Source organism: Stegastes partitus, unplaced genomic scaffold (assembly GCF_000690725.1).
Source record: "Stegastes partitus isolate 25-593 unplaced genomic scaffold, Stegastes_partitus-1.0.2 Scaffold150, whole genome shotgun sequence".
Lineage (NCBI taxonomy): Eukaryota > Metazoa > Chordata > Actinopteri > Pomacentridae > Stegastes > Stegastes partitus.
In genome coordinates this window covers 173,914-188,238 of record NW_007577881.1, presented here as the reverse complement: position 1 = coordinate 188,238, position 14,325 = coordinate 173,914, and the positions used below count along the sequence as shown (strand labels likewise).

The following is a 14,325-nucleotide window of genomic DNA, read 5'->3' as shown; positions in this document are numbered from 1 at the left end:
CTGTGCCACCAATGAGGAGTAAATAAAAGTCTTTAGAAACTGTAGGACAAGACTTAACCAGTCCTCTTCCTGAACCTTCATGATTAAAATGTAGAAATCTGAGAAAGCAAAGGAGGTATTTACTTTACCAGATGATACAGCTTCTGTTCCTACTACAAATAAGAAGTCAATATTCAGCACACTGGTATATTGTCCTCCAGGTTTGTGCGTAAAGGCTCAGAGGAGAGATTTCTTTTTTTTTTTTTTTTCCCAGCAGTAATGCCATGTACCACCCCCACCACCACCACCACCTCCTCCACCCCTCGTCGCCCCCCATGCCCCCGCCGCCCTCCTCCTGCCTTTGTTCTCATCACAACAAGCCCCGGAGCAGATGGTGCTCTGCTTTGCTTTGGCCGGCGGTGACAGACAGGCGCGCTCAGCCAATAGCCTGCTGGGGAATCAGCTGACCGGTCTGGACAGCGCCAGGTGTTTTTATCATTTTTCTTCTCCATCCGTAGGAGGAGGAGGAGGAGGAGGAGCAGGCAGGCAGGCAGGCAGGCGGTGGTATAGTGGCAGAGCGGAGGAATATCGGGGGGCGACACAAACCGGTCGGTGGTGGGTTGCAGCAGGTTGGAGATCTCTCTGCAGACCGCACCATGCCTCTCTCCGCTCCCGGGCGCCCTGGGACTGATCGGATACGCAAATCGTTGTAAACAAAGCCACTAGGATCCAGGAATATGTGCTATCACTGCTGTTTGGTGATGCCTCTGTAGCGTTTCCTTTTTTTTTTTTTTTAATTTATTGTTGTGTATTGACGCGTTTCTGAATGAAGGACCTGTGCGCTGTGGGAACATCGGACCGGAATGCCAACAAGGTGAGAAGGAGGAGAAAATGCTGCTGTTAGTTTCTTCTTAGAGACAAATCAAGATAAACACAACTGGCAGTGGGGTTGTTTTTCTGTGCTGAATGGTGCAAATATGTTCCCATTCATAACACATTTCCCTGCAAGGGCAATGAGTTGAGGTATATTTAGGATGCAGGCACACTCAAGGGCATTTTTTCCCTCCTCATATATATGCATTTATATCTGTACATGCAGTCTGTTAAAGCCCATCAGCTCAGGCTTCAGCAGTGTGATTTAAATCCACATCAGCACATTTAACCTTACAGTGTCTCTATCCAGCCTTTATAATTCGTCAAAATGATATTCCACAGAAAACAAACTTTGATCTCGTTGCGGCACTTGCCGTGCCAGCGGGAGCTGCGTGCGCGCCGCTGCTGTGGACGTGATTTGCATATTAATGTTAAAGTATGTCGGCAGATGTCTCGATTCCTCCGCTCTGAGCGAGGAAGAAAAAAAAAAAAAAAAAGTCGCTGAGTCTTCTTCAGGGGGATAAAGACAGGGCCGTCTGCGTAAGATGCTGGGCTGAGAATGGGGTTGCGTTAGCAGGGGGTCTATTGTGGTCCGCAAACGCTGCTTCTGTCGCTGCAGCTGTTGCGCTTTTGTGATGGAGACTGCTGCTGACTTGCATCACTCAACTTTAGGGGACTGCACTGTAGAGAGGGTTTTGTTTTTTTTAATGTTTCTGCCCGCAGGACTCTGTTTATGGCTTCTTTTGAGAGAGAGAGCAAAGTGCTGACAGTCATGTTTCCTGATGTGGAGTCAAGTTGAAGTCAGCAACTTAACACAGTAATGACACACTGAGAGTGAAGCCTGCTCACTAAAAAGCTTAGTCTCCCAGAGTATAATTGCCTCTTGCATTATATATTGGGGGTAAAGATTTTCTCCAGGCTGGACATCTCAGTCTTGCAAACTTGTTTGTTTTCTTTTCTCAAAACTTGATGAAGCCGGATCACCTGATGGATCTTGGGGGCACACAGACCCACACAGATGTCACGGTTTCTATCTTGTGTTTTTACTCGAGTGTGACAAAGGCCTCCTAATGGGGTGCAAGTGTGTGTTGCAGGTGTCTTTGTGCGTAGGCGGGGTTGTTGGGAGACAGCAGAGCTGAATGGGAGGGGGGTATAAGGCTCCAACCCCCTCATCCACCCACCTCACCACCAACACTCAGGTCCCGAGGGTATAAAGCAGGGCGAAGAGGAGGAGGAGGAGGTAGAGGGGGGGAGCTGTGTTACTCGGCTAAAGCCTCAACCATTATTCCTGTAAGAAGGGCTGAGGCGTTAAAGCCTTTGTCTTCTGAGGGCTGCACAGACACCTCAGGACAGAAATCAGGGCCAGGACAGCGTGGTGGGGAGGATTAGTCCCGCACCGTTATGGCGTTTTCATGGCATGGAAGTGCACATGAAGGAAGAAAGGAAGTACTGTGGAGCTCAGGCCGACACACCTGTGCTGCACTTTAAACTCTGGGGAACACATGCGGTTGTGTGTGTGAAGCGCAGGCCTCCCCCTGGTGTTTGGTCCTCCGGAGTCCTTTCCACCGAGTCAGGTGTCGGGAAACAAAGAGCGATCAAACTGCAGCTGCAGCCTCAGCAGATGTTCGCTTTGCATATACAAGAATATTCTAAAAATATCAATTTAGTCATGTTAATGATGTCAGAAGATCAGCAGTTAACTCATAAATGTCAGAGCTGCAGCTTGAATAGTCGACTGTGCAGATTGGAAACCTAATTAAGGCTGGATGGAGGCAAGGAGGAGTTGAAACCAGCAGGCTGCAACTCCATAAAGCTCATTGTTCCAAAAATTAGTGGCTTTGTTAAAGTGCATCTGCTAAATGAATTTCAGTGCATTTATACGAAGCTGTGCTTTAAGGACTCCATGAAGTTAAGGGATTCCTGTGTTACAGAGATTTGAAAGAGAACAGAGAAAAGCAGCAGAAGCAGACAACTAACTTGACGTTAAATCTGGTAAAAACCAAGCACCAAAACAACCGGATCCTGCATTTCCCACAATGCAACTTGATAGCATTGACACCTGTGCTGCCCGATGATATCATCAAGGTTATTTTGGTTGAAAAGCTTCCTCCAGAGCCGCAGAAGACATTACTCAGCAGTTTTCACAACCGGATGTGTAAACTGAACTTTATGTGTAAAACCCTTAAATGAAAGCACGGTTCAGCCCTTTTTTTTGTCTGTATTTATGAATATTAACATCTAATCATGAATTTTTGAACCAATATATTCCATGTATTTTCACATATATGCAAGTTTGATGAAAACTGACATTTTAAGTATCAGAAAGTGTTAATTATGGCTGCAGCTAATGACTACAGGGGACCAGCAGGAATTGCAAAGCATTTAAAAAAAAAAAAAAGCCTGAATTGGTGTTAAGAGGTTCAAAATTTTATTAACTGAAGTCTTGAGTATATTTCCTTGCTGACTGTTAAACTGTATGTGGCTGTGGCTGCCAGGAGACATGCTGCACCTCTAAACTGAGGCCAGGGTTAGACTTTTGGCATCCACGAGCATCCGTCCGAATCCACAGGACGGGAATTTTGTCATCCACACGCCTGAGAAATGCCCAGAATTTGTGTCCACTCGGAGAGTCAGCGTGAGGACAAGGTTACTTTTGCCCTTGTAGGGTAGTCGCCATGCAGACACAGATTTTGGGTTACATGTGGACATGTGAGGAGTCTGCAATGGGGAGAAATGATGACATTTATCACACAGACACTTGCAGACCCGTCATGCACTTATCAGGCTTAATAGCAGCAACTACATGTCCATGGTGTCTGCAGTTGTCTGTGTTTGCTTCTGCAAGAAGTATAATCCAGGATTTAAAGATCTTTTCTGTTTTGAGGAGTTTCAGTCAGAACCATTGGACCTGCAGCAAACACTGTCATTACTGCTGCTGCAGGAGCTGCAGGACGCTCCTGCACTTATGTGTTCATCAGTTGTAGCAAAATCCTCAATAAGTTGTTATAACTTGATTCCGTTGAATGATTATCTGTTATGTGATTAGTTCTGATCAGTCAGATTTAAAGGTACATACAGCTCTGAAGTGTAAACAAAAATGAAATATATTAAAATGATGGTTTTCTGCAATTCTACAGCTGACATGACTGGGAAAGGTATTAAATGTTATCTGGTGTACAAGAAAAAAACATAGTTTGGTCAACAATGTATTTTTTAAATATAGTTTTTTGCCTATTAATTTGTCGATCACATATTTCGATTACAAATTTTACAAAATAGGTTTTAAACAAGAAAGAGAGAAAAGACAGCTGCTTATAATTCCATGCAGTTCAAGGAGACGTTGCAAAATGTCTCATTGTGACCAATCAACAGTCTGTTTGTATACAGCTACTTTTAAATTTAATAAACTATAATTGTATATTGACCCATAAATCACCTTGTTAGAGATCGTTGCTGATTAATTTTCCATCAGAGAGCCAATAACTACACTGAGCTTTAGTGAGAGTCTGTTTTTGAGTGATATCAAGTTCAGTTTCTACGCTGACAACGCCGTCTGCTCCTCTTATAAACACCACCAAGACAGCTGTATAATTCAGCGTCCCGCAAATCTAATCCTTGCGGAGAGGCTCGAGTGTCCGCGGAAATCTTACACTTTCCGGCTGAAGGTGAAACTATTTTAAGAAGTGCAGAAGAAGTGTAGCTGCTGTAAAAATCAATAATTGCTGATGACGAAGTGGCCCAGACGTCTCCAGCCAGGGAAGACCTGGAGTGAGTCATCCCATGTGAAACACTGCCGCTTGCTCACTGGTTCACAAATGGAAGGAATCCAGTAAAGCTTGTGAAGTGGTGATGTAAACGGGAGAATATGTGTTGTGAAGCATAATTAGTAAACATATGTCGTGTCCTTATGTCAGAGGAAGCTGTTGATGTTACAGCATATTCATTCACGCATATCTCTGTATGAAAGACTTCTATGTAGTTTATTAATGTTATGCTTGTAGCCTATATTGGGAACACAGAAGGATAAACTTCCCTCATCGTTCTAGTAAAAAAATATCATTCATATGACAAGAGCACCATAGGCGGTAGATTTGTATTTTTTCCTCATTTAGCCTTCGTGTCACAGCGTCACTCTGTTCTTCTCATTATATATTCCTCTTTGTTGAGTTTGCTTGTCGCTCAGGTTCAGTCGTCTAATTTAGGAGTGTGTTTTTTTTCACCTCAAGTTTGCTTCCGTTTGTGTCAAGATGTGTTTATAGGCTCCCCGGGGTTGTTTATCTCACCTGCTCCACCTGTAATTTGTTTCCCCTCATTTCTGTTTTATCTATTTCTTTTTTTTTTTGTAATGTGTGTACATGGATAAAGCTTGAAAGGCAAACCTGGACCAGCGGGTTTGGGGCGGTGAAGACCAAATGCTGTTTTTATCCAGTTTTAAATCACATTTTCATTTTCACGTGTCAATCTCAGTCCTTATCGCGTTCAAAGAAAAGCATCCTCAGACGGACTCGGACAGGAGTTTGAACTTGGAATCTTTCTGAAGGAGACTTGATGTAGTTTATTTGGGGGGAGATGCACACACAAGGATGGGGAAAGTAAATTTACAGAGATGTATTCATCAAAGATTCTCTCCTGATGTTGGACAAGTAAAACACCTAACATCGTGCTGGCGAGTAATGAGAAAAGTATTCCTACTGTACCATCTGCAGAGGGGATATTTTTAGGCGCTCGCGAGCTCGGGTGACGTCTTTAAAAGCATCTGGATGCCAATTAACAAGTGTGAGTTCGGTATCGCTCCACAAGTGACATTTTCTCAGATGGAAATGACAGGAGTCTACTTTCATAGCATGAAATGAAACCGAGCATTTCATGGCTGTCAAATATGTTAAGAGTTGAACCGGCAGCTTTTGTCCTCACATTACCTGTAGCTATTCATGCTGTGGAAAAAAAAAAAAAAAGCTTTGCCCACTGAATCGTGATCCACTGATCTACAAGCAAAACTTATTTTCACTCAAGAGGAGTTAAAGGATTAAACAAGAAAAAAAGTTTTTTCCAGTCGATACAAGGCCCAAAGCAGTTTTGTTTTGGGATGCGGTGGTTGCAGCCAGTATATATACTCATATAAACTAATGTTTCTTATTGAGTATTCCCTTTAATCTGTTTATTTTTTTCATTTTTCCATGAACTGCTGTATAATTTTGTCTTTGAATGCTGCTGTGCTGTGCAGCGAGTGACAAGGGCTTGCAGAAAGGCGTTTCATTTGTTGTGTATTGTCCTCGAACGCTCAGCATACGTACGGGTTGTGAAACTCTCCCTTACATAATCTGAAGTAGTGTGGCGCTTTGCCTCATGTTCTGAATGTCTGGCCCGGTGATCGTGTTCTGCCGACATTAAAAAGCCATTCAACAATAAAAGTGCCCGTGCAGCTGGCAGATACTGAGATGCGTACATTTCATCTTAATAATGTTGTATCACGATGTTGTCATCAGCGGAGCGTTGCATAAATATGTAGTCTTCCATACATCGGCCTTCGTAACGCACAGCTGTTTTCGCAGGTGTCTGTTTTGGCCCACTCGCGATAATTAAAATGCTCGTTCAGTTAATTTCTTTTGGCACCATGAAAAAGTTCCTTCGCCACCGTGAGATGAGCTTAATTCATTTTGTCAAACCGCAGGAAATGAATCTTTGGGGGGTACTGCCAAGATCTGAAATTTAGAAAGTAAGTGACAAGACCCCATTAGCATTAATAAATTCATCTGTCATCACTCCAAGGACCGGTAGGACTCTTATAAGATCACCTTTGCTGATTGTGTCGACGTAATTGGCATTAATGGAGCAACCCACAGATGAGGATCAGCTGCAGGACCTGGTGCAGAAAATCATTCAGTATCAGGGAGAAGGTATTTGGGAAATTTTTGCTTGTGATGGCATTGAGAGCTTTCAAAATGGATGAATACGTGAGTAAAAAATGTGATTGTTAGATTAAAGTAAGGGGGTAGATGATGTATATGTGGCGCTAAAACCAAGATGGCGTCAATTTAAGGCTGTCTAGCAGAAAAGAAGACAGACGAGTGCAAAATAATTGCGTAGCTTTGTCTAAAAGTTGAGAAATTTAGGCATTCAGAAGTCACTCCTACTGAATACTCCATGCAGCAAAGAACAAAGTCGTGTTGAGTTTGTATGTGAAACTGAGTTATTTTATTTCAAGTATCCAGTTTGTGGGTTCAAAGATGGCCGTGGTTAAAACCTCTGGGTTTTCCCGTTTCCTGCCTTCCTGCCTTTGCTGTTGTGTTGTTGATTTTTCTTCCACCTGCTGTGTGTTTTAAGCTTCCCTGTGGCTCGGTAGCTCACAATGGACCCGTCCAGCCTGTGTCAGGTTGTCCCAGACATCTCTCAGTTGTTGTTGTTGAAAACAACCAACCAGCAGGATGTTGACGCTGATTTTTGTTTCAGTCTTTTAAGAGCTCATAGTTACATCAGAATGCCATTTAAAAAAAAAAAAAAAAGGATTCAGCTAACCCACTTTTTCTTTTTTTACTTCAACAACTGTGTCATGTTTGGTGCATCCAGCATTAAACGAGATCGCAAACTTCATAATCTTACATTGCATAAAGGGAGCACAGACAAAGCTGTCAGCATTTACCAAATGAGGAGAATCTAAGATTAACCCCATTTGGAGTAAACGGAGAAGGAGGAATGTGAGAGCAGATAAACATATATGACTGAATCTGCCTTTTAATCTTGATGCATATCTTTACATATATTTTAAAGCGATTTCGTGGCAAGATGTAGTTGCGATAACCTCATCAACAGATGGTGGTTGAGAACCTGGAACATGATATTTTTTAGGAGATAGAAATTTGTGGTTTAGTTTTAACAATATAAATGACAGATTTCACTATTTTGTGATCTCGATTTTGAGAGAATCATGCATGACGGTGATTTTATCGGCTTCATGACTATGTAACAGTAGCATGGACAGAACGCAACAGGACATTTAGTCACTGACAAAATTACAAACAAGCACTTAAGCAGTTATTTTGGTAATGAGATTACCAATGCATTAACACTGCTCCTGCTCTCCGCAGCGTTAGATTCAACTGATATGTTGCTTTTAATTAAAGTGCTAAGTGACCTGTTTCTCTCCTCTGGGTCGGAATCCGGTACACTACCCCCAGCTAATCTCCACTTCGGTATCTCCATCTGCTAATCCCGGCGCAGCGATCCTCACCATATACTGCGCTTTAGCTTAAAAACAAGATACCGCACCATCCCTGTTTCAGCCACGCTCCGCCCCGTCCCATAGGGAATCCCTGGTATAGGAGGAGCGGAGGAGCGTTCTCATCTCCCCGGTGCTGTTGCCAGGCAGTTTACATCCAGTTGTATTACTCAGCTCTCTTGTTCGAAAGCCTCTTAAGTGCTATCTCCTTAAGCTGGTGTTGACCATAAAGAAGGTGGAAGCGCTGCGGTGCCGTTGTAGGATTCTGCACTGGGTGGGGTGCCTCTTACATGGACCTAATTGAGTTATGGGATGTGGGATGGTGTCGCTGTCGTACGCTTGCCAGTGCACAGGCTTGTTAAACACCTGCTGGCAACCTAATCTTGTTAATAAGCAATGGAAGAGATAATATTGTTGCAAAGAGTCCACACGCAGAATGTGGAAGCAATTATTAAGCGAACGGAACACGTGTCGGATGTAAATGAGATAAAAGAATTAGGAATGTAAAAGTTTAACAATGAGGCTGCACAGCGTCGCTCTGAGCTAAACGCGCTGACGGGCTTACAGTGGTTTACCGTGGTTACCATATTAGTTTGGCTTGTTAGAATACTAGCATTTGTTAATTAGCAGTAAACACAAAGAACAGCTGAGGCGGAGAGGAATGTTGCTGGCTTGGCATGTTTTACCGAACAAATTAAAACTTTCCCCCAAAGGTATTATACTTCATCCTGTGGAGAACATGAATATTTGTACCAAATTTAATGGCAATTCATGTAAGGGTTCTTGAAACAATTCATCCAAACCTCCTGGGTATGCTAAAAGGGCATCACCAAAATCTTCAGAAAGTCTGTAACAAATTGGATGAATTTTCAGAGATGTTTTATGAAAAAAGTATACATGTCGACCTCCTGGAAAACTCAAGAGACCACTGAAGTTCCTCTGTAGTACCTCATTGTAAGTCATCAACTAGCCGTATGTGCCATCTCGAACAAAGTAGCAAACCGATCTGCCATCCCTAGATGAAAATGTGATGACTGTACTTACCACGTCTTCATGCACAGTAAAGGGTTTAAAGGGTTTTAACAGGGAGGTGCTTTTAAGTAAAAGCTGCCAGAATTAATGCTTTATCTTCCAAGTCAGTGGAGTAAGTGTTAGTGCCATATGGGCGAGCAGATGCCCATTACACCTCTCAGGAGCTCTCCCTCCCTGAAACAAGTGACTGCATGGGCTACATCAAGGTTTCTCAGCCTCTCCTCCAAACTTGTAGTCTTAGAGTTACAGAATGATGCATAAAGTTTTGACATTCTTCTTTCTGTGCCTAATCATCCTGCAAAAGAAAATCTTAGGCCTGCTAAAAACTTTTTTTTTTTTCATGTTTGCCCTAAATTCACAATGTTGAAGACGTTGCATTAAAAATTAAGGGATGCATCCTTTTTTTTTTCTTTTTTTTTTTTGCTTTCTTTGAGGCATGGCACGTACTAATATCTCATAGTGTTTAATGATGTTCGGAGAAGCTAATGATCAAGTCCTTATGGGCCTGTTGGATAGATGAAAGCCCTCAATGGAATTTGATCTGTTTCCAAGTAGTTCAGAGCAGTGTTTTGTGCATGCATTGTAATGAGCTGAACTTGCATTTTCTCCAAAACTGTTGATGCTGCACATAACCCACATTCTCACAAGGATAGCGGAGGAGCAGTTGTTGTTCTTAGTCAATCTGCTGTCTTATATAATTGCTGCATTTACAAGAAACATGAAAGATTATGCGATAACTCGGTAATTGTTACATACAAAGACTTAAGCTGAGGCAACGTCTATGCTGTCTGTGAGGCTGTACTGTACGGTTTGACCTAAATGCTTATGTCAGCATGCAAACACGCTCACAGTGACAACAATAATGTATTGATGTTTAGTAGGTATGCTATCCCCATAGTTTAGCACATTTGTTTGCAGCTGAGGCTGGTGGTTTTTGCTGCTATATGGTTATAAACATACGTATGGACAAATGAAAATTCCGACCTGGTTTTTTTCACTATGAAAAGACAGGAAATCACAAACATTATGGCAATTCATCTGGGAGGAAACATGAATTTTTGTACCAGATTTAATCTAGTAGTTGCTGAGAAAACTTAAGGAAAGCTGAGAGCTGAAGTTGGTACAATTACTCACATCTGTTAAACAGAATCAGTTGTTACTGTATGTCTGGATAATGACATATGTGTTTTGTCTTTCTTTTCCAGATTACCCTGCGACTCTAAGATCCTGCTGTAAAATTCTACCCTTGGCTTCACCTCCTGACCATCTTAATTTCATTGACTGAAAGACGTAATCAGCTGAAAGTCTGGTTGATGACTGTAACGCACCTTCTTCCAAAGTCATCTGACCCTCCTCCTGTCTCTCCCCAGCATGGCTAGACGGAGGTTAGACTGCTGTCTTCTGGGCCAGATGTTTGCTGGCCTAATCCTGCTATCAATAGCGCTATCTTTTGTCCAGAGCAATGAGTGCCCCCAGCTGTGTGTGTGCGAGATCCGGCCCTGGTTTACCCCCCAGTCCACCTACAGAGAAGCCATCACTGTGGACTGCAATGACCTTCGCTTAACACGCATCCCGGGGAACCTCTCCAGTGACACTCAGGTTCTCCTCCTACAGAGCAACTATATTGCCAGAACCAGCGAGGAGTTGGAGCAGCTCTTCAATCTCACTGAGCTGGACTTGTCGCAGAACAACTTCAGTAGCATTCGAGATGTTGGCCTTATCAATATGTCCCAGCTCACCACGCTTCATCTGGAGGAGAACCAGATCACAGAAATGCCAGATTACTGTCTGCAGGACCTCAGCAACCTGCAGGAACTCTACATCAACCACAATCAGATCAACACCATCTCCGCCAATGCCTTTTCTGGGCTTCACAATCTGCTCAGACTTCACCTCAATTCAAACAAGCTCAAGACCATCAACAGCCAGTGGTTCGAATCGACACCCAATCTGGAGATCCTCATGATTGGGGAGAACCCTGTTGTTGGAATTATGGACTTTAATTTCAAGCCACTGGGCAACCTGAGGAGCCTGGTTTTGGCTGGGATGGATTTGACAGACATCCCTGGAAATGCCTTAGTGGGACTTGACAATCTTGAGAGCCTCTCGTTCTATGACAATAAGCTGGTCCGAGTTCCTCAGAGAGCCCTCCAGAAACTACCGAACCTCAAGTTCTTGGATTTGAACAAAAACCCAGTGCACAAGATTCAGGAAGGAGATTTCAAGAACATGCTGAGACTGAAGGAGCTGGGTATAAACAACATGGGAGAGCTGGTTTCTATTGACCGCTATGCTTTGGACAACCTTCCTGAGCTCACTAAACTGGAGGCGACAAACAACCCCAAGTTCTCTTACATCAACCGTCAGGCCTTTCGTGACGTTCCAGCTTTGGAGAGTCTGATGCTGAACAACAATGCCCTGAATGCCCTCTATCAGTCCACGGTGGACTCGCTCCCCAACTTGCGCGAGATCAGCATCCATAGCAACCCCCTCCGCTGTGACTGCGTCATCCAGTGGATGAGCTCCAACAAAACCACAGTTCGCTTTATGGAACCACTAGCAATGTTTTGCGCCATGCCAACAGAGGTCAGGGGTTTGCATGTGCGGGAGGTGTTGCAGAACAACTTGGCAAACCAGTGCTTGCCCATGATTTCCCATGATACCTTCCCCAACCACCTCAATTTAGACATTGGGATGACCGTGGACTTGGACTGCAGAGCGATGTCCCAGCCTGAACCTGAAATCTACTGGGTCACGCCAATGGGGAACAAGGTAATGATTGACACCCTGTCTGACAAGTACAGCCTCAACAGTGAAGGGACATTGAGAATTTCTCATATCCAGGTGGAAGACTCTGGCAGATACACCTGTGTGGCCCAAAACTCGGAGGGAGCTGACACAAGAGTAACAGCCATCCGGGTGAACGGCACTCTGTTAGACAGCACACAGCTCATGAAGATCTACGTCAAACAGACAGAATCTCACTCAATACTTGTCTCCTGGAAAATAAATTCAAATGTAATGACGTCTAACCTCAAGTGGTCGTCCGCAACCATGAAAATAGACAACCCACATATTACTTACACTGCCAGGGTACCGGTGGATGTCCACGAGTACAACCTTACACATTTACAACCAGCAACTGAGTACGAGGTGTGCCTGACCGTCTCCAACATCCACCAACAAACGCAAAAGTCATGCGTGAACGTGACGACGAAGCAAGCGGCCTTCGCTGTGGAAATATCCGATCAAGGGACCAACACTGCTCTTGCAGCAGTCATGGGAACAATGTTTGCAATCATCAGCCTGGCCTCACTGGGTGTGTACATCGCCAAGAGGTGGAAGCGGAAAAACTATCACCATTCCCTAAAAAAGTATATGCAGAAAACCTCGTCAATACCACTAAATGAGTTGTACCCGCCTCTTATCAACTTGTGGGAGACAGACAGTGAGAAGGAGAAGGAGGGCTCCTCCGAGACCAAGCCCAGCCAGGTGGACACCACACGCAGCTATTACATGTGGTGAGAGCTGCTTTCCGGTGGAAGATGCAGAGACATGTTTGTTTCAGGAGCACAAATATACATACTTGCTTCTTTGTGTAAGAGTGACACTAAGCTTTTTTTTTTCTTTTCATATTTCCTTTTTGTTTTATTCGGTTCTCTCAGACTGAAGCGAACAATGAACCGACATTTTCAGATCTCTAGTTTAGCTTACTGCCTTTTTACCTCTCGCCCATTTTGACAAACGATTATGGCAGCTTTGTTTAGCTTCCTGGACTTTAGTAGTCACTGTGCTTTACTTTTAGTACTCGTTTTGATGAACACAGCATGAGCATTGTCACGGATTCAGTGTGCGCCAGCGAAGGAAAAGCTGAAATCTGATCCGTTTTCGACATGTTTCTCTGGCAGAACTATTAGTGACTGCGATCTTTCTTTCTCTTGTAAAACAGTTTCACTGTTGACTGTTGTGCACTGAAATATATATACTAATTTGTCTATCAACTCAAATGTAAGCTGACAAAGTACGTTTAGACTTGATATACTGTCTATTGAATAATGTTAGAAATTCTTCTGTAATGTTGTATCAGCTATGATTTCATTTACTTTTTGTACATTAAAATAACAATACGTTTAATTTAGACTTTACGTTTGCAGAGCAACTACTGTAAACCAGCAATAGGAATATGAATGTTACAAACTAGGTAAATAGATGTAAGGCTTTTTAAATTTCTTAAATATTTTGTTTCTTATTTTGCTAGAATATGTCTACAATCACTGGTTTTGTTGTGATTTACACACACAAACATGTTGTTTATTGAGGAGCAAGTTAAATAAAATCTTCTTTCCTCGTATTTTTTAAACCATGATTTCGATGCTAAGCGTCATTTTTACGTACAGTATGCACAGTCAGTGTGTATTTAATGTAAGTGGAGACGCAGACATTAACACGTTAAAAGCAAATGTTTAAAAGCTGAAAGTGTTGTTTGAGGGAAAACTCATCATCTCATATTAATCTCTTACATTAGGATTCTATTAATATCAGGGGGGATGAGCATAGCTTTAGGTGTTAGGTTGCAGCCAAAGTGTTGATAGAAAGAACGTGGAAGATGCAGACTGCAGTGTGTTTCTCTCTGCAAAGCAATTATCAGGGAATAATTTAAATTCTAGTCCCGGTAGAATATAATTACTGCACAATATGCCTGGGAGTACATACGGTAACTTCAAAAACAAAGAAATTACTCAGTCAAAACCAAGACATTAGATGTAGCGCCTGCAATTTTTTGTTCACCCTCTGTTTTATTACACCGAGCTTACTTCTGCGTCCCCAAATCCGTAGGAAGGGAAACAACAGGAGAAGTATAATGCAGCTGAGACAAGATCAAGGTAGATGGATTATGAACAATTAAAGCAAGTACAGACTGCAGCATTATCTGGCAACAAACAGCCCTGCCATACTCATCATGTCTCATATTATCAGTATCTTTTACTGTACGTGATATGGGGCATACAGCATGTCTCAGATTGCGAATGAATCACTGCTGCGCTGCACAGATTTCCTCTTACTGTAACATTATTAATAGCTTTTCTTCATCTCCGTCAGTAAAACAACATGAAACGACCATCTGCTCTTTCTGCAAAAAAACCAAGTGAGACAGTCACGCGTTGGTTTACTTGCAACGCAGTTCTATGCAGGGGTCCGTAACAATGCAAATCCGAATAGCAGTG

At 42.9% G+C, this 14,325-nt stretch overlaps 1 protein-coding gene across 1 annotated transcript; it reads left to right on the top strand.

Annotated features, from left to right (window-relative positions):
• Nucleotides 1-557: 557 nt before the first annotated feature.
• lrrn1 (leucine rich repeat neuronal 1) lies at nucleotides 558-13,466 on the top strand. The gene is made up of 2 exons (XM_008279227.1): nucleotides 558-853; nucleotides 10,306-13,466. The coding sequence occupies exon 2, from the start codon at nucleotides 10,472-10,474 to the stop codon at nucleotides 12,623-12,625; it is 2,154 nt and encodes a 717-aa protein (XP_008277449.1). The 5' UTR covers nucleotides 558-853; nucleotides 10,306-10,471; the 3' UTR covers nucleotides 12,626-13,466.
• Nucleotides 13,467-14,325: the final 859 nt, after the last annotated feature.

What these genes read in the sequence shown, in the direction of transcription:
- lrrn1 (XM_008279227.1), top strand. Translation starts at nt 10,472, where the DNA reads ATGGCTAGACGGAGGTTAGACTGCTGTCTTCTGGGCCAGATGTTTGCT.